The 27,235-nt window shown below is 40.5% G+C and overlaps 1 protein-coding gene across 21 annotated transcripts in view; it reads left to right on the top strand.

Moving 5' to 3' along the window:
- The window catches only part of ptprfa (protein tyrosine phosphatase receptor type Fa), a 440,327-nt gene that overhangs the window by 271,361 nt on the left and 141,731 nt on the right, over positions 1-27,235 (top strand). For 14 of the 21 annotated variants that reach the window (XM_072574516.1, XM_072574518.1, XM_072574517.1 and 11 more), the window contains 5 exons: positions 1,646-1,915; positions 2,461-3,042; positions 14,922-15,055; positions 16,972-17,116; positions 22,139-22,444. In XM_072574516.1, the coding sequence (XP_072430617.1) occupies positions 1,646-1,915; positions 2,461-3,042; positions 14,922-15,055; positions 16,972-17,116; positions 22,139-22,444 (1,437 nt within the window). The remainder of the gene's footprint in view (positions 1-1,645; positions 1,916-2,460; positions 3,043-14,921; positions 15,056-16,971; positions 17,117-22,138; positions 22,445-27,235) is intronic. The other 7 variants (XM_072574526.1, XM_072574533.1, XM_072574527.1 and 4 more) reach the window with 1 other exon arrangement.

The following is a 27,235-nucleotide window of genomic DNA, read 5'->3' as shown; positions in this document are numbered from 1 at the left end:
ATATCTTGTTACGTAATAGCGCATTTTATCCCATCATAACCTTTAAATGCTTGTCAAGATCTATCCTGTCATTTGATTCTAAAATAACACAAATTGTGTGATGGGACAGAGTTGTTGCACATTAAACCCTGATAGTGTTGAAAATGTTGTTAAGAAAATTTCAGCAACCCACCAAAATGCTGTCATCCCTTTGTCGCAAGACTTCTTCCATTTGATTCCCTTTAATGTTAGACAGAGTTTGAGTTTAATGTACTATATTGTACCATTTCTTAGAAATTAACACCAATTTTGACCTGATTTCCCCAGCCAATTTCCACATGCAGGCACTATGCAATTTTTTTTTGTTTTTCAGCTGGCGTTAAAGTTAAAAGTAATAAAAATGTGAAAGAATTTGCAAATTTCTGTTCTTTTCATTTATTTATTTTTAAACTGGGAAATTATATACATTATTTGTTCAATTTAACAATCACATTTGACGTGTTATTGCAGTTCCGAATACTCTATTATAAATTTAATTCCACAGCAAAGTTTGAGAATTAAATTTAGTATTTCACAAATTGGCCTCATTTGTGGTATTGCCAAACAGCTGCTTAGATTTCATTGAAAACTGCAGTGCCATTTTACACTGTAACATTTTTTGTTAAAAATGATACATCTATTATGCTTCAAATTCCCTAAATTCAGGAAGAATATATACATAAGTCATTCTTTTTGTTTTGTTGTATGCTATTCTTCACAAGTGTTCAGTTCTGATAGCGGTGTAGAAGTAACAGTGAAATGTGGAATTCTATGCTTATCCAGCAACAACCAAATTGTTCTATTTTCTGGATTTTGAAAAAGCATGCTATTTATATTCAAGATTATGTGCTCCTCTGCAAGTTGAGAGAGGGAATTAGTGACATTAACCTTGGAGAATACCAGAAATGAAATTATTTGGAGGGATTAACACACTGCTATGATTATGTTGTGTTAGGGTACATTGTTCCTGTAGCTCTCCACATGTTAATTGTTAAAGTTAGCTTAGTGACCTTGAGTTTAATTGTTTCCCCATAGCCAATATAAATTTGTGTGAAACTCACCTGGATCCTATTGTATATACACCCCTCCCACTGTGTATTGCAAGGTAACCTGAGAAAAACAGACGTAAAAATAACTTACTTGGAGGTTTGCTTTTACAGTATTTCAGAAACAGACCCATTATATTAAATCTGCAAAGGATCATTTGAATTCAGAATTAAGAGGATTCCCTGATATTTGATTTTGCCTTTTTAATGTAAATATTCATGTATTAAAGGATAGCAAATTTTAAAATCTATTTTCTTATAAAATACTTATGATTCAGATATGGGATGTGTTTTCTTTTGCTTAACCGCAGATAGCTGTATAGAGGAGAAGTTTGTTCTGTGTTGTTTCCTCATGCAAGTCTGATTTATAGCACACATCAGACATTGTTGCTTGGTGCTTGCATTATTAAAGCATCAATCATATAGATTTTATTTTACTACAGTTCATTTTTGTAATGAAGAAACTGATATTTACGAAATTATCCAGGTGTGGTGGGTGGATGTGGCTTGTGTGCCCTGCATGGTAGTAGCTAAGGCTCTTTGAATATTTTTGATTCTACCACAAATATGTTCCTTTCCAGTGCGTCGAGTTCCCCCTCGGTTCTCTATCCCACCCACTAGCCATGAAGTGATGCCAGGGGGCAGCGTTAACCTTACCTGTGTAGCTGTGGGTTCACCCATGCCCTATGTGAAATGGGTGGCTGGAGCATTGGAACTCACACCAGAAGAAGACATGCCTGTTGGACGTAACGTTCTGGAACTGGTTAATATAAAGGAATCTAAGAATTACACATGTGTTGCCATGTCTTCACTGGGTGTTATTGAGGCAACAGCACAAATAACAGTTAAAGGTAAGCCACATAAGCCAGGGTAAAAATGCCTAACTCACAACTAACATTCATAGTTACCTGGCCTCATAAATGAGAGAAGTATGTCTGTGTTGATATCTATTTCCTCTGCCCTTGTTCCCCTCCCACTAAAAACAAGTGGGTTATAGCTGTGGTTCTGTTTATCTCTGCTCAGAAGTACTGTCCTTAATATTGTCATAGAATTATCTCATAGTCAGCCTTATAGTACATGGATTTCTTTAGTTTGAGGTGAATTTGGTTTGGTTAAAGTTCAGAAGGCCATATTTCTGTTTGGAATCCATAGCTGTAATAATAATTTGGCAGGCAGAAAATGGTGACTATGACTTAAGGTGCAGTATATATTGATGACATTTGATTTTTCTTGTTCCCTCATTTTTTGATAGTTTCTCAATTTTAAAATATGATCAGTCAGATGTTTTGTAATTAAAATGCAAAATATATTTAGTTTGTTACTCCATTTACTCATTTGTAGGTTTACATTACATTTTACAATAACTTTTCTATGTGTAAATGCTTGTGTATTTTAGCTTTACCAAAGCCACCCACAATGACGAGCGTTACAGAGACAACTGCTACCAGTGTTACACTGACATGGGAATCAGGAAATATGGAACTGATACCATACTATGTTATTCAATATAAACCAAAATCCTCTGATGGACCTTTTCAAGAGGTGGATGGAGTTGCCACCACGCGATACAGTATTGGAGGTCTCAGCCCATACTCAGAGTATGAATTCCGAATCATTGCAGTAAATAATATAGGCAGAGGTCCTCCCAGTGAACTAGTGGAAACCAGAACAGGTGAGCAGGCTCCATCCAGCCCACCTTTAAAAGTCCAGGCTCGTATGCTGAGTGCCAGCACCATGTTAATCCAGTGGGAGGAGCCAGAAGAGTCTAATGGACAGATTCGGGGTTATCGTGTATATTATACTACAGATTCCAGGCTTCCCTTAAATATGTGGTACAAACATAATTTGGATGACAGCCGTCTAACAACCATCGGTAGTTTAATAACAGATACAATATACAGCATCCGTGTATTGGCATTCACCTCAGTTGGCGATGGACCACCATCTGAAATTATACAAGTCAAAACAAAGCAAGGAGGTGAGTCACAACATTTCCTATCTGTGCCCATATAACACTTTTGATTTTAAAATTAAATGAATGAAAGAGAATTGTCTGAATGGATCTCTGCATTCTTGTTTTAACAATTAATCTGTATGAATGTGATATTAGATGGGGTTAACAGACTATAGTTTCTCCCCAAATTGAATTTTCCTGCAAGTATAAAAATTCCTTCCATTTCTAACATTTGAAGTCCTACATGAAATTTTTTTATCCTAGTTTCAAGCAAGTAATCAATCGATGTAACTCTCCATCACTAAACTATTCGTAATTGATAGTAATCATTTGGTGTGTTATGGCATCATGCTGATACACTAATGGTGGTTATTGCCAGATTGGATGAGGTGTGTTGTTGGTACAATCTAGAGGGAAATGCATTGCTCTTAGAGTTTTACGTATCACAAGAGTGAGTTGATTTTTTGTTTCAAATTTTTATGCTGCTGCTTCAGATAGGGATGACTTTTTTTAGTACGATTTCAGAGGTGGTGTCAGTCCACCAGCATCCAACATTAGTCATTTATCTTAATAAGTACACTTAGCCATCACGTTAGTAGACTGAGGAAAACTTCAAACATCTTACATGCATTATTCAGTAGAAAACAACAAATAGCAAGAGAGTTTGAGAGTCATTGTTACTTCTCCTTTGATACCATAGCTCAGGTAAGCTGACTTATTTGGCTCAAGATCTTCTTTGGCCAAAATTTTCCAGTCTCCACTTTGTTTAACATATGTGTTGGGAAATACAGCAAAGATCCTACAGAAGTCCTGATGCATGCACAAATGTGCATAGGACTTGCCCAGGAAATTTAAACTTCTGATGGCCTGATTCTCTGTTGTCTGGGATTGTCTGCAAAGTCTTCAGCCCTAAGATCAGGGTGAAGGTTGGGGCAGATCCATGAGACTGAATAACCTAGGAAATGTTGGACCAGTTTAATGGCTATCATATGTGTAACTCTATTGAACAACAAAATTGACCACTCCCCATTAGAACATAAAACAGTACAGCACAGGAACAGACCCTTCAGCCCACCATGTCTGTGCCACTGATGTTGCCATTCTAAACTAATCCTATCTATCTGCCCATGATCAGTAACTACTTTCCAGTCTTCTGGGACAGAAATTCTCAACAGAAATTGACAGTATAATGTGAATAAATGAAAGCAAAAATAGGAAGGTAGATTATTATTTGAATGGCTATAAATTGTGAGAGGGGACAATGCTTAACGAGACTGGGGGAGGTGGGACCACTACAAGCAGGATGGTCTTCATCTGAACCAGAGGGGTAACAATATCCTGGGGGGGGAATTCGCGAAGGCTATTGGGGTGGGTTTAAACTAATCCAGCAGGGGGATTGAAACCAAAATTGTAGTTCAAGTATAGAAAAGGTTGAGAGTAGGGAGGTCCAAAATCAAGTTTAAGGGACGCAAGATGGAACCGGCAAGCAAGAAGTTGGTTTGAAGTGTGTCTACTTCAACGCCAGGAGCATCTGGAATAAGGTGGGTGAACTTGCAGCATGGGTTGGTACCTGGGTCTTCGATGTTGTGGCCATTTCGGAGACATGGTTACAGCAGGGACAGGAATGGTTGTTGCAGGTACCAGGATTTAGATGTTTCAGTAAGAACAGAGAAGATGGTAAAAAAGGGGGAGGTGTGGCATTGTTGGTCAAGGACAGGATTACAGTTGCAGAAAGGATGTTTGGGGACTCATCAACTGAGGTAGTATGGGCTGAGGTTAGAAACAGGAAAGGAGAGGTCACCCTGTTGAGAGTTATCGAAAGGCCTCCGAATAGTTCCAGAGATGTAGAGGAAAGGATAGCAAAGGTGATTCTCGATAGGAGTGAGAGAGACATGGTAGTTGTCATGGGGGACTTCAACTTTCTAAATATTGACTGGAAACACTATAGTACGAGTACTATAGATGGGTCAGTTTTTGTCCAATGTGTGCAGGAGGGCATCCTGACATAGTAGGTAGACAGGCCAACAAGGGGTGAAGCCACATTAGACTTGATACTGGGTAATGAGCCTGGCAGGTGTTAGACTTGGAAGTAGGTGAACACTTTGGTGATAACAATCACATTCTGGATTAGTGGTGCTGGAAGAGCACAGCAGTTCAGGCAGCATCCAAGTAGCTTCGAAATCGACGTTTCGGGCAAAAGCCCTTCATCAGGAATTTTTGCCCGAAACGTCAATTTCAAAGCTACTTGGATGCTGCCTGAACTGCTGTGCTCTTCCAGCACCACTAATCCAGAATCTGGTTTCCAGCATCTGCAGTCATTGTTTTTACCTCGTTGATAACGATCACAATTCTGTTATGTTTACTTTAGAGATAGAAAGGGATAGGTGTATACCACTGGGCAAGAGTTACAGCTGGGGGAAAGGCAAGATGTAGGAAGCATAGGATGGGGAAGGAAACTGCAGGGGATGGCACATTAGAAATGTGGAGCTTATTCAAGGAAAAGCTACTGTGTGTCCTAGATGAGTATGTACCTGTCAGGCAAGGAGGAAGCTGTAGAGCGGGGGAGCCGTGGTTTACGAAGGAAGTGTAATCTCTGGTTAAGAGGAAGAAGAAGAAGGCTTATGGTAGGATGAGATGTGAAGGCTCAGTTAGGGCACTTGAGGGTTACAAGGTAGCCAGGAAAGACCTAAAGAGAGAGGTCAGAAGAGCCAGAAGGAGACATGAGAAGTTGTTGGCAGATAGGATCAGGGTAAACCCTAAGGCTTTCCATAGGTATTTAAGGAATAAAAGAATGATGAGAGTAAGATTAGGGCCAATCAAGGATAGTAGTGGGAAGTTGTGTGTGGAGTCAGAGGAGATAGGGGAAACGCTAAATGAATATTTTTCGACAGTAATCACTCTAGAAAACGACAATGTTGTCGAGGAGAATACTGAGATATAGGCTACTAGACTAGGTGTGATTGAGGTTCACAAGGAAGAGGTATTAGAAATCCTGCAGAGTCTGAAAATAGCTAAGTCCCCTGGGCCGGATGGGATTTATCCTAGGATCCTCTGGGAAGCCAGGGAGGAGATTGCCGAGCCTTTGGCATTGATCTGTAGATCGTCATTGTCTACAGGAATAGTGCCAGAAGATTGGAAGATAGCAAATGTGGTGCCCCTGTTCAAGAAGGGGAGTAGAGACAATCCTGGTAATTATAGACCAGTGAGCCTTACTTCAGTGGTTGGTAAAGTGTTAGAAAAGGTTGTAAGAGATAGGATTTATAATCATCTAGGAAAGAATAATTTGATTAGGGATAGTCAGCATGGTTTTGTGAAGGGTAGGTCGTGCCTCACAAACCTTATTGAGTTCTTTGAGAAGGTGACCAAACAGGTAGATGAGAGTAAACTGGTTGATGTGGTGGACATGGATTTTAGCAAGGCTTTCCATAAGGTTTCCCACAGTAGGCTTTGTACAAAATGTGGAGGAATGGGATTGTGGGAGATATAGCAGTTTGGATTAGTAATTGGCTTGCAGAAAGAAGACAGAGGATGGTGGTTGATGGGAAATGTTCATCCTGGAGTCCAGTTACCAGTGGTGTACCGCAAGGGTTGGTGTTGGGTCCACTGCTGTTGGTCATTTTTATAAACGTTCTGGATGAGGGCGTAGAAGGGTGGGTTAGTAAATTTGCAGATGACACAAAGGTCGGTGGAGTTGTGGATATTGACGAAGGATGTTGTAGGTCACAGAGAGACATAGATAAGCTGCAGAGCTGGGCTGAGAGGTGGCAAATGGAGTTTAATGCGGACAAGTGTGAGGTGATTCACTTTGGTCGGAGTAACCGGAATGCAAAGTACTGGGCTAATGGTAAGATTCTTGGTACTGTAGATGAGCAGAGAGATCTCGGTGTCCAGGTACACAGATCCTTGAAAGTTGCCACCCAGGTTGACAAGGTTGTTAAGAAGGCATACAGTGTTTTAGCTTTTATTAATAGAGGGATCGAGTTCCAGAACCATGAGGTTACGCTACAGCTGTACAAAACTCTGGTGCGGCCACACCTGGAGTATTATGTACATTTCCGGTCACCGCATTATAAAAAGGATGTGGAAGCTTTGGAAAGGGTGCAGAGGAGATTTACGAGGATGGAGGGAAGGTCTTACGAGGAAAGAATGAGGGACTTAGGGCTGTTTTCGTTAGAGAAGAAGGTTGAGAGGTGACTTAATAGAGGCATATAAGATAATCGGAGGGTTAGATAGGGTGGACAGGGAGAGCCTTTTTTCAAGAATGGTGACAGTGAGCACGAGGAGGCATAGCTTTAAATTGAGGGATGATAGATATAGGACAGATGTCAGAGATAGTTTCTTTACTCAGAGAGTAGTAAGGGTATGGAATACTGTTGCCTGCAACAGTAGTAGATTTGCCAACTTTAAGTACATTTAAGTTGTCATTGAACAAGCATATGGACGTACATGGAATAGTGTAGGTTAGATGGGCTTCAGATTGGTATGACAGCCGTCGCAACATCGAGGGCCGAAGGGCCTGTAGTGCGCTGTAATGTTCTATGAGACCTGGGTGTCCTCGTACACCAGTCGCTGAAAGTAATTGTGCAGTCCAACTGTCAGTAAAGAAGGCAAACTATATGTTGCCTTGATAGCAAGAGGATTTGAGTACATGAACAAGGATGTCTTGCTATAGTTACACATGGTGTTGGCGAGGCCACACCTGAAATGTTGTGTGCACTCCTGGTCTCCTTACCTGAGGAAGGACGTTCTTGCTATAGGGGAAGAGCAGTGAAGGTTTACCAAGTTGATACCTAGGACAGCAGGACTAGCGTATGAGGAGATAGAGTTAGTTAGGATTTTATGCACTGCAGGCCTAATGCTGGGAAATAGGATTTGAATAGGGTGCTTGATGACCAGAAAGGATATGGTGGGCCAAAGTATCTTTTTCCATGTTACATTTGATATATTTTAATCTGTAATTGCATATACAAAATTTCTTCCATGCCTTAATGGCTCTATCCAACACTCAAATTCAAGTTTGAAATGAAATAGTCAAATGAGCACCTATTTTTTGATATTTGAGCTGAGAAGCTGACCATGGGGTTCTTTACTACAATCTACCACAAATCTACCAAAACTAGTCAGTGTAATCATTGGAATTCATAAGTTCCATGTGCTATAAGATTGGTTTCCTCAGCAAACGCCTAAATAGGACCTAAGCCATTTCTTCACCCTGCAAACTCAATGCTGAACTAGGTCTACCAACGCCATCCTGTGCATGATTCGTTATGCCATTCAGATACTTTCTTGCTCCATGTTGCAGCAGTGCGTTAATGGCCATAAAGCGGTCATTCTTGGTGCTAAAAATGTCCAGTCTACTTTACATTATTGTGGAAGGGTAAGGTCTCGCAACAGTTTGAGCAACTGGCGAAACTAGCACTTTCACACTGCTATTATGCAGTAGCACCATGAGAGGTGATTGCCACTAACAGAGTGCTGGTGTTAAGCCAAGAAGATGCCTTCGCTATCATATAGGTAAAAACAATGACTGCAGATGCTGGAAAGCAAATACTGGATTAGTGGTGCTGGAAGAGCACAGCAGTTCAGGCAGCATCCAACGAGCAGCGAAATCGACGTTTCGGGTAAAAGCCCTTCATCAGGAATAAAGGCAGTGAGCCTGAAGCATGGAGAGATAAGCTAGAGGAGGGTGGGAGTGGGGAGAGAGTAGCATAGAGTACAATGGGTGAGTGGGGGAGGAGATGAAGATGATAGGTCAAGGAGGAGAGGGTGGAGTGGATAGGTGGAAAAGGAGATAGGCAGGTTCGACAAGTCCAGACAAGTCAAGGAGACAGTGCTGAGCTGGAAGTTTGAAACTAGGATGAGGTGGGGGAAGGGGAAATGAGGAAGCTGTTGAAGTCCATATTGATGCCCTGGGGTTGAAGTCTGAACAAACAGTATTTCAACTCCATCTCAAACATCAAAAACTGTAAGTACAACAAACTTTTATCCACCCACATTCATAACCAGCGCTCCTCAAACATTCCAGAAGCTTCTCCTGGCCTCGGAAACGCCATGAGCCATGCGGCTGATGCAGCTACCACCCCCACGCTGAGTGATGATGTCACTTCCGCCCCCCATCATGGCCACTCCCACAGCCACTTCCGGCCCTCACATCATCGCTGATGCCACACGCTCAGTGACTTCCGCCACCCCTACTGCCATGATCACCACCACTTCCGCCCCCACCAGTGCCACTCACCTGCATTCTGCTGACATGCCCCCCACAGACCCCACTGTCACTATCCCCACCCCCCAGTACCCCAAGGGGAACATTACCCCTGCTCATGCCTCCACCCCTATTCCCCCCACCATCACACCCACTCCAGGTACTGGCTCAGACCCCACTCCCAGCTCCACACCCGCACCAGATCCCAGCTCCCGGCCCTGCCGTGTTTTCACCATCCCCCAGACCTCCCACTCAGAGGACGAACGATCAGTCCTCAGCAAAGGACTCACCTTCATACCCCTCCGTCCACGCATCAATGAATTTAATACACGCCGTGACATCGAACAATTCTTCCGTCGCCTCCGCCTCCGAGCTTACTTTCACAATCAGGACTCCCGCCCACCTTCCGAGGACCCCTTCGCCCACCTCCAACACACTGCATCCACCTGGACACCCCGCGCTGGCCAATTACCTGCCCTCGACCTCTTCATTTCCAACTGCCGCCAGGACATTAACCGCCTCAACCTGTTGACCCCCTCCCCCACTACAACCTCTCACCCTCACAACGCGCAGCCCTCCAATCCCTCTGCTCTAATCCCAACCTCACCATCAAGCCAGCGGATAAAGGGGGCGCAGTGGTAGTCTGGCACACTGACCTTTACACCGCTGAAGCCAAACGCCAACTCGAGGACACCTCTTCCTACTGCCCCCTCGACCATGACCCCACCCCCCATCACCAAACCATCATCTCCCAGACCATACAGAACCTCATCACCTCAGGAGAACTCCCACCCACAGCTTCCAACCTCATAGTCCAGGAACCCCGCACTGCCCGGTTCTACTTCCTTCCCAAGATCCACAAGCCTGACCACCCTGGCCGACCCATTGTCTCAGCATGCTCCTGCCCCACTGAACTCATCTCTACCTGCCTTGACACTGTCCTATCCCCCCCCAGCCCAGAAACTCCCCACATACGTTCGAGACACCACCCACGCCCTCCACCTCCTCCAAGACTTCCGTTTCCCCGGCCCCCAATGCCTCATCTTCACCATGGATATCCAATCCCTCTACACCTCCATCCGCCATGATCAGGGCCTCCAAGCCCTCCGTTCTTTCCTCTCCAGAAGTCCCCAACAGTACCCTTCCACTGACACTCTCATTCGTTTGGCCGAACTGGTCCTCACCCTTAACAATTTCACCTTTGAATCCTCCCACTTCCTTCAGACCAAAGGCGTAGCCATGGGCATACGTATGGGCCCCAGCTATGCCTGTCTCTTTGTTGGCTACGTAGAACAGTTGATCTTCCGTAATTACACCGGCACCACTCCCCACCTCTTCCTCCGCTACATTGATGACTGCATTGGCGCCACCTCGTGCTCCCGCGAGGAGGTTGAGCAATTCATCAACTTCACCAACACATTCCACCCTGACCTTAAATTTACCTGGACCATCTCTGACACCTCGCTCCCCTTCCTGGACCTCTCCATCTCCATTAGTGACGACCGACTTGACACTGACATTTTTTACAAACCCACCGACTCCCACAGCTACCTGGATTACACCTCTTCCCACCCTATCTCTCGCAAAAATGCCATCCCGTATTCCCAATTTCTCCGCCTCCACCGTATCAGCTCCCAGGAGGACCAGTTCCACCATAGAACACACCAGATGGCCTCCTTCTTTAGAGCATGCAATTTCCCTTCACACGTGGTTAAAGATGCCCTCCAACGCATCTCGTCCACATCCCGCACCTCCGCCCTCAGACCCCACCCCTCCAACCGTAACAAGGACAGAATGCCCCTGGTGCTCACCTTCCACCCTACAAACCTTCGCATAAACCAAATCATCCGCCGACATTTCCGCCACCTCCAAAAAGACCCCACCACCAGGGATATATTTCCCTCCCCATCCCTTTCCACCTTCCGCAAAGACTGTTCCCTCCGCGACTACCTGGTCAGGTCCACACCCCCCTACGACCCACCCTCCCATTCTGGCACTTTCTCCTGCCACCGCAGGAACTGTAAAACCTGCGCCCACACCTCCTCCCTCACCTCTATCCAAGGCCCTAAAGGAGCCTTCCACATCCATCAAAGTTTTCCCTGCACATCCACTAATATCATTTATTGTATCCGTTGCTCCCGATGTGGTCTCCTCTACATTGGGGAGACTGGGCGCCTCCTAGCAGAGCGCTTTAGGGAACATCTCCGAGACACCCGCACCAATCAACCAAACCGCCCCATGGCCCAACATTTCAACTCCCCCTCCCACTCTGCCGAGGACATGGAGGTCCTGGGCCTCCTTCACCGCCGCTCCGTCACCACCAGACACCTGGAGGAAGAATGCCTCATCTTCTGCCTTGGAACACTTCAACCCCAGGGCATCAATGTGGACTTCAACAGCTTCCTCATTTCCCCTTCCCCCACATCATCCTAGTTTCAAACTTCCAGCTCAGTAATTGTCCCCTTGACTTGTCCGGACTTGTCGAACCTGCCTATCTCCTTTTCCACCTATCCACTCCACCCTCTCCTCCTTGACCTATCACCTTCATCTCCTCCCCCACTCACCCATTGTACTCTATGCTACTCTCTCCCCACCCCCACCCTCCTCTAGTTTATCTCTCCATGCTTCAGGCTCACTGCCTTTATTCCTGATGAAGGGCTTTTGCCCAAAACGTCGATTTCGCTGCTCGTTGGATGCTGCCTGAACTGCTGTGCTCTTCCAGCACCACTAATCCAGTATTCGCTATCATAAACTTAATTAATATGGCATATGAAGTTAAGTGCCTTTATGGCACCCAGTACAGTCAGTTCTTCCTAAAACATGATTATTGTGTCCTTGTGCAACCCCGCTTTATATAAAAATTGCACTTTAGAAATAGTGCTTCGTGATGGTGTAATCGCTTTACAGCCAACACACGTTTTAAAGTTTGCACTGTAGAAACGATGTCCCCAGTTTGTCAATCACGTTACAGCGAATTTGCGATGATGAAATGCATGTTATAACAGAATAACCTCTATGCAAGTTCACAGTACCCAAACAGCCCATGCTTGCAAATTAGGCAGCAGTATCTCGCATTAGATGTAACTCTGCAATTTTCTGGATAATCGTGATTGTTAGAAGAATTGCACTGACAGCCAATTTCAAATTGTTAGTTGGGCTTGCAGTGTGGTGCAGTTGCACACATTGGAAACCGCATACATTGAGCCCTGTTCTTTGCAGCCAGAAAGAACATGTACACACACTGTACCTGTCGCAACTCAGGGACCAATCAGCTTGGCAGTTAATTCTTGATCATCATTAATTGTTGCACTCTCCATGGCACCATTTACTAACCAATCAGCATTGTCCTTTCATACAAAGTGAGTGTTCTCACCTGTTGAATTTTAATAGCCCAAATTATTTTGATAAGTGTAAGATGAAAAGCTTCGACAAAATGTTTCTTTCATTCAGCAATATGTTCACAATTGTTATTGTCAACAGAAAATATTCTTTGCCTGTGCATAACAGTTACCCCATTGTTAGTTTAGGACCGATGGAGCAATAGAACACCCAAATAAGAAACTATTCTCTGAAGAATATTCTCCCCAATTTTCATGTTCTATTTTACTTTTCTTCACACTGATATAGGATCACCCAAGGGACTCTCCTCCATGTCTGAACTTAGTTAACCAGTGTCTCCACCTAGTTAGCAAATATTAGCAGACTGTGGCACAATGATGATATCACAGATGAGTATAATCCTGTCCTCAGTCAACACCTAAACATGAACTTCCAGTAAAAGTGGAAGACGCCGTACTCCTAGAGACCAGTGGCTGCTTTTTCTATAGATGCAGACAAGTGGTGGTGAGCTTAGCCTGAGGATCAGCAGGTGAAGGGCAAGGTTGAGAAGGTGGGGTTTCATGTGATTCAGTGATTCAATTGATTCAGTGCTGTTGGTATTACTTTTCAGCACAAACTAACCATCCGGTCAACTGAATGGAACCAAAAATAATGTTAATTGAAAATAGTCACGAGATAGCAACAGAGTGAGATTTTGTGTTTATATTCTTCTAACTCCATGCCAAAATAAAGAATTATAGCATCACCTGTAATTCTTTCACCAAATTTAAAACATATCAGGATTCTCCAGTTTCGCTTTTCAGGTTTTTCACTCTGTCACCTGGAACCTTTTTAGTGTTTATTATAAGAATTGAAATAAATTGTGTATAGACTATCCATCAATCAGCTGAAATGCCACTTATACTGCCTACAATTTCTTTTTGAATCAGCAATATGGATATGTCCCTTTCTACAGCAGTAGCAGCCATATTCAGTTAGTTTTAAAGGCAAGATCAATTTAACAAATGAGTGAAAGGCAAAGTGAATGAATGGATGAAAGGGTAGTCTATAGATGAGGGAGTTGGCTGCATCTTCCATGCATTTGCCCTCTCACTTAGACTGTCCAAATCAAACTACAACATTGTTATGATTACAACTATGATTACAACTTTGATCCTTAGTGGACCCTACTCTTTCCTTGGTTATTCTTTTCCTGTAATACACTTATAAAACACCTTTTGAGTTTCTTCAATGTTTCTCACCAGTGTTTGTTTATGTCTCCTATTCACTCTCCTAATTTCTTTTCTACGTACCCTGTGCACTTTCTGCACTCCTTTCTTGCATCCGTTGTTTTGTTCCGTCAACATAAACTATATTTTTTATCTTTGTATTATCTGGACTTATTGATCCCATCCTTCAACTTTATGGAAACATGTTGGCCTTACACTGTCACTATTAGCCCTTTGAATGATATGAATTTGGATTTTCTGATATGGATTTTCTTGTGAGTAGCTACTCCACTTTGATCAGATCCTGTATTTTTATTTTTAAAATTGGCCTTCACCCCCAATTCAGAACTTTTTTCTCATGTCCATCTTATGATCACTACAGTCGGTTTTGATCTAACGTGATAGTTCCTTTCTTGTAAGATCTTGGTGTCATAAGAAAATCATGCAATAGCCGTACCATTTAAACTAATGGGGCTGGAATCATGTTATAGCCAATACAGGTAAGGAAAGTTTGCGTTGAACAAATAATGGTCTAAATTCTTCAATCGCGTTAAAGTCAATTAGTCTGAAGAAACACACGTTATAGCAGAACGAACTGAACATCAAAATGCCCACCCCCCACTGATGCATCTACTATTTGCCTGTCTTCGTACCCTACAATTAGGTCCAGCTTCACCCCTCTTGTAAGCCTTTCGACATGCTGGCCTAAAAAGCTGTCCTGGACACATTTTAAAAACTCCACCCCCTCTAAGCCTTTCACGCTTTTGTTCACCCCAGTTAATATTAAAGAAGTTGAAATCCTCTACTATGATTACCCTATTATTTTTATAGTTCTGAGATTTGCCTACATATCTGTCCCTGACAGTTTGGCATCTATATATCAGATATATTCCAGGGATAGAAATTTCATTGTCAATCCATTGAAGGCACATTTCTCATGGTATCCAGCAAAGGATTTTATTAAATGTTTGGATGAAATATCGCATCATTAAAATTTATTCTGTAGAGCAACACAGTTCCAACAGACTACTTCAGAATTGCTACTAGGAAAATTATCTTAGAAGAGCCTAGTAAAGTTTATATTAAATAGTTTTGAATTATTAGATTGTTTCCTGTAGCATAACAATTGTTTGCTCTGGATTCTCTCCCAGTTCCAGCTCAACCAACCGAATTCCAAGCTGAAGCAGAGTCTGATACTAGCATTGCACTGTCCTGGGTGTTACGTCAACAAGAGAAAATTACCAAATATGAACTAATATACTCTGAGGGCATTGATGGAAAAGAGGTATGTTGGAGTCCAAACTCATGGTGGAATGAATCAGAAACTGTGTACATGACTCTTCCTGACTTAATAAGTGACAAAAATAAAAATGTATTCTATGGTTTAATACTCCATGCAATCTTTTAAAAATTTAGAAAGTCCAGTGAAAAAAGGCATCAAGATTCCATACTGTATCCATTTTTATGCTCATTTCTTAAATTACAGAAAATACTGGGTTCTTTACCCTTTCTTGCTCCTTCTTGCAGCAACATAGCTGGTCTGTAATTTTTATAGAAGCTGGTCAACTGGCAATGACTCTTCCAAGTAAACAAGCAGGAGGCTGGAAGAACATAGCAAGTCAGGCAGCATGAGGACATGGAAAAGTTGACGTTTCAGGTGTAACACTTCTTCAGGAATGAAAGTGGGGTAGGGGGAGCTGCAGATAAAGGTGTAGCAGGGAGTGTTATGAGTGGGGAAAGGGGCAGAATGGTGAGATAGTCAGAGGTGAATGCAGGTGGTGAGAACAACCTGGTTGACCGATGGGAAGAATGAATCCGGTTGGATGCTGGACAGATGGCTTGGTAGGAGGAATGGAAGCGAGGCTGGAAAGGGAGTTCTCCAATTTCAAATAACATTGCCATCCACCCCCCAATTCCCTTTCTCGTCCTGACTCCTCCATTCCGTTCCTCCTATTGACCCCTCCTACCAGCTGCCAACCGGATGCAATCCTCCCATCGACCAACCAGGTCATACTGACCGCCTGCATTCACCTTATCACTACCTCACCATTCTACCTCTCCTCCGCCTGCCCCCCCCCCCAACTTTATCTGGAGCTCCCCCTGCCCCCACCTCCATTCCTGAAGAAGGATTATACCTGAAATGTTGAATTTTCCACCTCCTCATGTTGTCTGGCTTGCTGTGTTCTTCCAGCTTCTTGCTTGTCTATTTTGGATTCCAGCATCTGTAGTTTTTTTGTCAATGACTCTTGCAAGTGGCACATTTTCATTTGTGAACTTAAGCAGTGAATCTTTGCCTGTTAAGTTTAGGAACAATCATAACAGAGCTCAACCGTGGCCCATACAAACAGTATGGATGTTTGAACTGGGAATTTGAAACACTGTAATCTTAACAATGTTTTTTAATGTCTTTCTCATCCAGTAATGGTAAAGAAAATATTCTGTCTTCTCCAATAATGCCATACAATCTAATTCAGCAGAGATTTGGGTTTGAACTTGATAAACAGCTTAAAGAAAATAGATCAGGAATTCAATGTAGTTTTAAATAAAACTACATTGCAAGTTCACACATTTAAGAATAGTGAAACTTACTATGTTACATTCAAAACGTTCAATGATATGAAGTTTAGCATGAAGATTCGGATATTTAACCACATGTAGGAAGATCTTTGTATGATTAAATTATTTATTATGCTAAGAGTTGAAACATTTCTTTCTCCACAAAATTGAGTAAGGAGTGGTCAACTGGAATTTTTAAAAAGATGATAATAGTGTGCTAAACAAAGCAAATGCAATTGGCGTGTTCTTAAAGTTTTCCACCACAGTGATTAATAGCTCATGGATGAACCCATGAAATAGGACATTAAGCCTAACACTAGGTCAGTAATCATTTAAAGGAGGACTTACATACAAACTTTTATTCCCATTAGATTTAGCACTTACAATCTGCTTTTCCTAGATTTAAGAAGCTAAATTAAATGTCATGTAATTTATACTAGCCAACTATAGAACTTGTTTTTCAAAAGTATAATCAGACGATTACTGATCCACTCATCACACTAATTAGCTGTATGAATTTGTTAGACTATTTCTCTAATTGTATTTTGGTATGAAGAACATCGGGATCAAAGAAAATCCTAACTCGGAGCAATAGATCAATTAACATTTTTAAAATTCATTCTGTTTTCATTGTATTATTTACAGGAACAAGTGATATTTGACCCTAAATCTTCATACACTGTGGAAGGCTTGAAGCCAGATAAAATGTACTACTTCCGTTTGGCAGCACGATCAGATCATGGTTTAGGAGCATACACACAAAGAATTTCTGCAAAAACCATGCAATCCAGTAAGTGTTTGAGTCTTTATCATGGTTTGTGCCAGTTTCAAGTTTAGGAAACATAGTGACATGACTGGTAAGCCACTGGCATTTGACAATGCTGCTCAATTTATTTCTTTAGCAAATGTTCATTCCTGCATCTGTAAGGGATTGTTGTATAAGTCTTCAATTTCTATTAATTTAATACTAATAATTAAGTGAAAATTTGAATGAAAGAATCTAATTAAATATTGCATCAAAAATAGAAAAATAAATGCTTGATACATTTACAATGCTGTGGTATAGTGAATACATTTTAATGACTTCTTAAAGCGCATTTGAAACCTAATATTGTTTAATAAATGTAATATATTCCAAGCCAACTATTTTTATTGTCTTTTGATGTACACAACCTTTCAATTTGTTATTTAGGTATTGCTTTCCAGAGGCAGTACGTCCCTGTCTAATGTTGCTCTGTTTACTGTTGTTTTGCTTTAACTGCGATAAGTTAATAGGGCATGTAATCTAGTTCAACACAGCACGAATAATTTTAGCATAGTATTGAATGTGACCAGTTGGCACAATCTTAAAGAGGCCTCTCTTGCTCTCTAATCCTGCGCCCTTACCCATTCTGAAGTTTCCAACTTAAAGCCTCTCTCCATCTTGAATCCTCCTTTTGTAGCTTCTCTCCCTCCCTGACCTCATATTTCAGACCTTTTTCTGTACCAGGCCATCTGACTTTCAGCCACTGTCCCTCCCCAATTCACCTTTTTATCAATTCTCACTGAAAAAGCACAGCAGGTCAGGCAGCATCCAAGGAGCAGGAGAGTCGATGTTTTGGGCATAAACCCTTCAAAATTCCTGATGAAAGGCTTATGTCCGAAATGTTGACTCTCCTGCTCCTCAGATGCTGTCTGACCTCATGTGGCTTTTCAGCGCCACACTATGATCTCCAGCATCTGTGGTTGCACTTTCACCTTTGTCAATTCTCTCCACTGTGCTCACAATCCCTTCAAGCTCCCTTCAAGCAAGAGTTCTGGGGTTTGAGAATGCAGGTTGCAATAATATCGAATAGCCCAAATCTATCTATTATAATCTATAGGTTTATTATATACTCTCACTCACTGCTTCTCCTAGACCCTTCATGTGAGTGATTGCTTGGGGAGATGAGCAGCATTAGTGAGAAGTAGCTTTCATGGGAATTTAATTTTACAAAATGATTGTAATCACCCCAGCTCAATACTCCCACACCATTAGCGTTCACAACTGTCAAGCTCTGGCATCTGACAATATATAGGCCAGCAAGAAGGGGTTTGAGGAATGTGACAAGCTAAATTGTTCTTCCAGAGAATGGCACGGACATAACAGACCAAGTCGCTTCCCTCTGCTCTGTAAGAATATTGTAAACTGAAGCAAAATTCAAGCAAAACAATTCCTAGGTAACATATGTTCATATTAATTGCATCAGAAGGTTCAGAAAAGGTTCATTCAACTGGCTGTTGAAGTAAAGGGATTATCGTAGAGGGAAAACTGGACAGATGGCCTGGATTGTTTGGAGTTTATAACTCCTCCTTTCTTTCCACTGCTATCTTTTCTGATCACTTTATCCTCAGACATATTTCTCAATTTATACCCAGCCCTGCCTTTTCTTGAGCCGAACATTCATTATTCCTACCTATTAAGTTTTGAGGAGATGTTTTAGTTGAATTATTGTTAATAATGTTGGTCAACAATTGTTGTCCTAGTATTTCAGACTTTACAAGTTTAGTTACCATTAGTTGTAACTCATTGATCACTTATCAATCCAGTTTGAAAAGTGTATATCTTCAGTTGTGATCAAAACCTGATTTTGTAACTTTCAAGAATAAGTAGTTGTTTATACCATTTTTTTAAACTAAAAAGTCATCCAATAAGCAACAACTGGGACAATGTTCCATTAACATTACACATAGGGAATGCCGTGTTAGCCATTGGGTTTTCTTCAGTCATTGCTTAAGTATATAGACTTTGTAGTATTCTACTTCTCCAGTTACTAGTGGCAAGTCATTCTATTAGTTGGGTATTTTTCTGAAGATTAAATTTGCAATTTAATTGTTAAATAGTATCTTGTAGTAGTTGTGGTGCAACATTGGTGAAAACATTCATAATTAGTTGAAGAAAATAGCAAGACAGCTGGGCAGTAAAGCAAGCGGTCTATTTTAAGAATTAGACCTTACTTTATACAAACCATTGAGCTGCAAACCCACTACAGCTAACTGGTTTCAGGTCAGTGCAGTATCAAACAGCCAGAGGCCAACCCAACCTGTACACAGGTCATGTTATTCCCAATAGAGGGGAATGTCATTTCCAGTAGTGAGTGTTTTTCTTTAATTTTTCCATGCATATGGGCATGGCTGGCAACACCAGCAATTATAACCCATTGCAAATGACCCTTGAATTGAGTGGCTATTTGGGCCATTTCAGAGCGCAATTAAAATTAGCCACATTGCTGCAGTTCATGTGTAGGCCAGGTAAGGATGGCAGACTTTCTTCCCTGAAGGACATTAGTGAACCAGTTGAATTTTTACTACAGCTGACAATGGTTTCATGATCACCACCATTGAGTGACTAATTCCAGAATTATACATGGAGTTTAAATTCCATTAGCTCTGCTGGTGGGATCTGAATCCTTTTAACCAGAGTGGTGGTGTTGAGTCTGGGGTAAAAGCAACTCAGATTTATTCTTATGGAGTTTCTTGTTGCCTAAAAAAAATTACTTTGTAAATCCAGCTTTCTAACCTTCTTCCTTTTGCATGCCAAAATTTTAATGAATAACACACTCACAACACATGTTTCACCCCATAGATACTTAAACTTAATTGTCCACCTGTTGTTGCCAGGAATTGGCCAGCGCAATGCACTGCATGATAAATTTCAATACTCTTCCATTGCTATCTTCACAGGACAGAGTCTCCTACTTCCATTATCATTTCTGGGTCCATTCAACCCTACACACATTTTTTCACTGCCTCTAGCTCTTACCCTTGACCCCTATCCTTTGTCTCCAGTTTTACTTGTTCTCAATACAGGCATATGGCAAGAGGACTCATCTAATTTATTTTTATTTCATTAACCCTTAATTTGGACATGTAAGTATCTCAGAAGAGGGAAGAAAACTTAAACATGGCTCAAAAGGCAGTTGGAGAGAATTACAGCAATCCTGTGCACAGATTGCTTCAACAGAATGATAAATTTAGGATGCCATTTTCTATTTTAAATTTGAAGTGTCCAATGATTTTTGGAGTTGAGATGTATTTACATGTTCTTTTCCTCTATCGTTATTAATATACTGTTTATGGATTTTAAGCGTTGATTCTCTGACATAAGATTTCTCCAGACATGTCATTCCTACTATTGTATTTTCTCTGTACCATAATAGCCTCTTCAACTAGTCGTCAGTAACCCCAGTAACCAGAACATGCATTCTTCTTGCATCAAAATTATTAGGATCAACTTATTTTGTTCTCTTTTACATTCCTACGAGCTTTATACAAGTTGACCCACCTAGTATTTTACTTCAGACTCTATCCATTATCTTTCAAATGTCTTTATTGACATCTTATGATCTCCATGAAACATCTCAACTCCCATTTATTTCTGAAGAGATTTTCAAATGTTCAAGTTTACTTTTTATGAGGTATCAATACCTACAAAGGTTGCACTTATCCAAGACTTTGAATACTGAGCTTACTCACCATAGATAATCCAGGACAAAAATTATGCCTAATAGGAAGCACTTGTATTACTGGCTCCATAGGTCCACAAAAACCGGGAATCAAAACCAACCTTATGAAATCTGTGATTTATCCATTGAGCTTACATTCTTTTTCTGTTAGATTTCCATTATCTATTTGCCACTTATCTCTTTAAACACTTTTGTCTTATCCTTTATGCCTTCAAATATATTCTGTGCATCTTGCATTGCAATCTTGCAATGATGAAATTAAAACTATTACCTTGGTACTGAACTTCATGTATTAGTTTTAACTGTCATTCCTCCGACAGACCTGTAGGCTATGTAAAGTTAACTTTACACCATCTAAGCAAATATTCTTTATATAGTTTCTCTCATTTCACAATCTTTTCAAAAACTTCTGCTAAAGGCCTTGATTTCTTAAGCCAAGTTTCTTAATTTAAAGATCAAATTAGTATTCCTACTGGGACAATGGAAAGCAGTGAAGCAGTGACGGATTGCTGGCACCTAAAGCTTAGTTATAAATTATACTTCAATATCTAGCCATAATCAGTAAAAAAACTGGCATTTCCAATTTGGGGCCAGCTACCTCATGATAATTAAGAATCTACACATGTGCTTGAGGATAAATTCATTACAATGTATTATCCTGGAATGTTACTTTATGATGGTGAATGGTACATACTGAAATGTTGGCAACCTAGATTTGGTGGTATAGTAATCATGCATGTGGCGAGCTGATTAACTTCTTGGTCCACAGGCCCATCCCAATTACTGACACAGACAGTATTAAATGCATTCTAGTAGTATATACAATTTCAATGAAATACAACAAAATTGGTGCTCTGCTGCAGTCAGATAAGGACAGGATTAGGTTTACACTTAGGCTTAACCTTTGGAAGACATAATCTGTATGGACCGATTAAAGAATATTATCCCATGTTCAAGAATGGATGGATTGTCATATATATGTACAGGCAACACAAATTGTTCATACTATAAGCACTGAATCAAGCCACTTTTGCTGTAAATAAAGTGCAGAATAATTAATGATGTATTCTGTACTATTTAAGGTAGGTACTTTGCATGAATTTCAACATTTAATTTCTATATTATTTATCCTACCATAATATTATTTTACTGTATTTCTGCATGACCAAATGTTAACATTTAGTTGTTAAATGTTAAAACTGAAGTTAAAATTTTGAATTTCTTTTTGCTGTCAGCATGCATGTTTTGTTCTTGTACATATTTTCTGGTTAGTCTTTTGCCATCTTATTTCATTCATTACCCTTCATACCCCTTCATTTATCCACTAGCCCCCTCCGCCCCACCTCAGGATGTCCATGGATTTTCCATCAGCTCCACCAGCATTCGGGTAAGTTGGTATCCACCACCAGCAAACAGTCGTAATGGCGTCATTACCAAATACTCCATTATATATCAAGCAGTGGATAGTGAGGACAGCGGAAAGCATGTTTTGGACAACCTTGCGGCGGATGCAACCAGCTCAGTAATCGAGGACCTGGAGAAGTGGACTGAATATCAGGTGTGGGTAAGAGCTCACACCAACGTTGGGCCAGGTCCGAAGAGCACACCTGTGAGTGTCCGCACGGATGAGGATGGTAGGTTATTTGGAAATCAAATTAAAGTAGTTTCGTGTTGTGATACCCCTTTCACCATATTCTCGAAGACAGACATTTTATAAAACATTTGAAGACTGCTATGATTTCATAAATTATTTCACTGTAAATTATAATACAAATAAAATTTGTTACAGAAAAATTAATTTGGTACATAATAAAATGATCAGTTTATTCTCCCATATTTTTCATGCAACAAAATACATAAGAGCACCTGCAGTTCACAACAAATGTTTAATTTGATTTTTAAAAATTCTGAATAATTAGTGACCAGTCTATTTAGCAAAGGGGTACCACAGTTCCTTTCATAGTTATTAAAAAGTTATGTTTCTAATTGAATATGGAATATATTCCCTTGTATTTTCATAGATATGTTTATGATTATATTTATATCGTATGAATTAATCTCACCTAGAAAATGAGAAAAACGATTTCACCAGTAGCATCATGTAGAAATCAATATTTCCATCATCTGTTGCTGATTCATTTTCAGTTGAAAATGACAATGTGAACAGCTGAACCAAAAATTTTTGTTCCTAACTTATTTCTTGGTATTTGATCTATTGAAGTTGGCACACTTGAATATGAAACAACATCTACTGTTCATTCACAATTATTCTGAAAATGATGATATACAAAGCTCTTGAATGTGTATTTACCATTGCCTACTTTGATTGGATGTGTATGTGGCTGGCTAGATCAGCATTCAATGAAGGAGATGGTGGAATGCCTTTTTGAATCCCTGTAGTCTTTGGATACAGTGCCATTGGGAAGGGAATTTGAGGTTTCGGTCCAAGAATAGTGAAAGAATGATGATATAGCTCTAAGTCAACAATGGTTGCAAGTGGTGGTGCTATCATGTTTGCTGCCCTAGAGCTAGTAAGTTTGGAAGTTTGGAGAGTTGTTGCAGTGCAATACTGTACACACTGCTGTGTCGATGCTGAAGGGTATGAAAGTGAAGGTAGTGGATGGAGTGCCAAATAAGCTGGCTACTTTGTCCTGTGATGAAAAGCTTCTTGACTGTTGTTAGAGTTGTACCAGTCCAGACAATTGAAGAGTATTTCATCATATTTGTGCCTTACGGAGTATTATGGAGCATTCAGCTGAAAAGTCGCTGCACTCTCTCTTCCTGAAAATGTATACACCTTATTCAGCAACAATAACTATTTAATTCTTTCTTACTTCTTTTCTCACAAAGTCCACATCCTTATCAAGTACATTCCAGATGATCATCACCTTTTATGCCAAGCAGTTAAACATGTCTGCATCATTTCTTTCTTAAACTTTGAACAGGGCCCTGCGTTCTAAAGTTTGTCATTATTACTAACGTATTATCAGTGTTAATTTTATCAATCTCAGTTGTCTTGAATACCTGAATATTAAGATCTCTTAGCTTTCTGTTCTCCAGAGTAACCGAGTTGAGACCCTTCAACCTTCTGATACTGCATATTAGCCAAAATTTTATTGAGAAAAATGGAAGCAAGTTCTCCATTCTTCTTGTTGGTGATGGTGGAATGGGATTTTATGAAGTAATCGATAGTGGTGAAAAGAAGAAAAATGCTGGAGTAGTGAACAGCTTTTACAGTGATGTTTGAAGTATGATTAAGTCAGTCATGTGCCTGAAGTATTGATACCTATCTCCCATGGACATCAGTTAGCAAAGATTGAGATCATACCATGGGGAATGACCAGAATGGGAGAAAGTAAGACAGCAAAGACAAAAAATGGAAATGAATTGAGCACTTTGGTAACTGTAGAAGTTTTATGACCAATAGGCCAAAGACAAGAAGGTGGAATTGAGACTGCAACCAGATCAGTCACAATCTTATTGAATGTTGAAAAGCTGAATGGTTTTTCCTGCTTCTAAGCCCTAATCTCCAATGAAAGACTTGAAGTTTCAAATGCCATTGCAAACAACTTTTGGGAGACTAATTTCTGGGGAAGTGGATTAAATGAGGAATTGATTGGTGGAGAATATATGGAAATGAAGAATAATGACCATGTTTGTGATTAGAAAATGACCATTTCACATGAATGGAGAATACATGGGAAGATAGGGAGTCTATGAAATCAAGGGAAAGAGGTTAAGGGTGATTTGAAATATAGGTAGAAATTGCCATAATGCAAGGATGAATGCAAAAAGCAAAATGAATATCTGAGCAAGATGCTACTAAGCTAGTTTGGAAGACAAATGTTGTAGAAAGTGTAATTGGATGAAGAAACATTAGAAAGCAGGAGGGTATCATCAATCAAAACTCATAATTTTGCCCCAAACTATTGATTTGAGAAGTTTCCAACCGTGGAAATTAAACCAACCAAGATACACATTTAATCCTGGGAAAGATTAAACTAGATATGTCTGGTTGTAAATAGAGAGTAGGGATAAGGCAAGAAGTTAAATTCAGGATCCTTTGGTATGACAATGATAATTTTTGGATAGAATTGACTTGGAGCACTGATGCCTAGGATCAGTGAACATGAGTGAATCCAGGAATTGTTTGAAGTGAGGGTGGCTGGTATTCTGGTAAAAGTATTTCTGTTAAAGATTTGAGATTCGAGCAATATTGAGCATTGTCCATGGTCTGTCATTGCTTAACACCAGAGGTCAGCAGAGGTAAACAGTGGTTTTGATTATTAGAACTGCGCACAAGCAGTGAGGAACAGGTGGAGTCAGATATAATGGAAAGCAGGCAGAAAGCAGTACAACAAAGATGTTTTGCAGCAGTGGAGCAGAATCATCACAGCAGGATGAGATTCAGCAGAAACAAATCAAAGATAACTCAATTTAGATTGAAAACTTCCTCACAGAAGAGCATAAAATTGAGAGCACAGTAAAAGTGCAAGTAGCAGAATATGTCAAAAACTGTACCGATGTAATGTTCATTATTTGGGCCAATAACAGTAAAGAAATTGACTTTTATCCACAAGCAGTGACTAACAGCCTAGAATCCACTGGAACATAAAGCTGAAAAACCATCAATTCACCAAGATGCAATCAGTCAAACTGTTAAGTTACAGATGGGGTGTAGGCCAGAAAAATGACTGAAATTTGAAGTTAAATCTTATTATTTGGTCCTGGAGAAAATATAAATTCGCAGTGCCACCTCATTTTGCTGTGTCATCATGTTACTATTGTTTATTTGTTTTTCCTGAAATTTTAAAATTTGTGCAGGTCATTTACCATTCATCATCTCATGCTCCCAATTCACGTGGCATAAGTCCAGTTTTAAAGCTGACAATTTGCACTGAATATTAAACATGGTGACTTTGGTGATTGAAGGAATTTTAAGGGGTTATGTCTTTCTAAAAAGTACTTAAGTTATGAGATTGATGTCGTTGGCAATTACTATCAGCAGTGGCTGTTCAGGTCTTCAGAGTTTCTTTGTAGTATAGCTGTAGGAGGCTTTTGCAAATGCATGGAGTTTAGTTCTATGAAAAACACTTCTAATGAGTATTAAACTTAGAATTTTGGGAGTGAGCAATAGGTCCAGCTCTGGTATTTTAAAACATAAAGAAGCAGTGCCCTGAATGAGGAAGGAGGAGATGGAAACAGCAGACATTTGATTTCTGGAGAAATTTATAAAAATGTATAGGTTGAATAAATTACTAACGAGATCTATCAAAAGAAATAGAGTTTTGTTTCAGATGATGAATGGGCAGCTGAGACTTGTAATTCCTGCACCATATAGAAATTTCAGGGCAGTTCATGTGGCTTGGAGACCAAGCACAGAATCTTATATGGTCCTGAACAACATGGGCTATTTTGAGATTTGTGGCAGACTTGGATGAGAAGTCCAGTGACTAATCTCAAACTTAGGTGCATCTCACTTCACTTGTTATGCTTTTGACAAGTGACAGAGCGAGTTTCTCACGAGGTAGCAGTGGGCTGCCAGTTTTTGCATGTTAAATAGGTTATTAATGGCCTAACTCACCTCATTAATATTCAGCTTTCTATCTTACCAACTGCATCAGTCAAACTAGATGTCTGGAACACTCAACACAGAAATCAGAACTGGTGAACTTTGCTTGCTGCTTTCTCTAATAGATACAGGAAGGATATCATCAAGCTGGAGAGGGTTCAGAAAAGATTTACCAGAATATTGCTGGAAATAGAAGGTTTTGAGTTATAGGGAGAAGCTGGATAGGCTGGGACATTTTTCACTGGAGTGTAGGAAGTTGAGGGGTGACCATATAGAAGTTTTTAAAATCATGAGGGGTATAGATAAGGTGAATAGCAACTGTCTTTTCCGGGTTGTGGGAGATTTCGAGGCTGGAAAGGTGAGAGGCAAAAGATGTTTTTTAAGACATGAGGGGGGACTTTTTTTTATAGAGTGGTTCGTGTGTGAAATGAACTTCCAAAGGAAGTGGTGGAATACGGTATAGTTACAATGTTTAAAAAACACTTGAATAACTACACAAATAAGAAAAGTTTAGACTAGCTTAGGTTGGAATTATGATCACCATGGACCTGTTGGACCGAAGGGTGTATTTCCTTGCTGTATGACTCTATATCCACACATCTCAGGGATGTTCCAGGACACCAGCCTCGTGCACTCCCCGTCCATGTAAATTGGCTTGTTGCATTTGCCAACCCCTCAACCATCATGACATCTTTCTGTTCCACTGGCAGGGTACTGTAGAAGTACATTCTGGATTAGTGGTGCTGGAAGAGCACAGCAGTTCAGGCAGCATCCAAGTAGCTTCGAAATCGACGTTTCGGGCAAAAGCCCTTCATCAGGAATAAAGGTAGTGAGCCTGAAGCGTGGAGAGATA

Source organism: Chiloscyllium punctatum, chromosome 7 (assembly GCF_047496795.1).
Source record: "Chiloscyllium punctatum isolate Juve2018m chromosome 7, sChiPun1.3, whole genome shotgun sequence".
Classification (NCBI taxonomy): Eukaryota; Metazoa; Chordata; class Chondrichthyes; order Orectolobiformes; family Hemiscylliidae; genus Chiloscyllium; species Chiloscyllium punctatum.
Note: the sequence above shows the minus strand (reverse complement) of the source record. Positions and strands in the feature narration are given on the sequence as shown.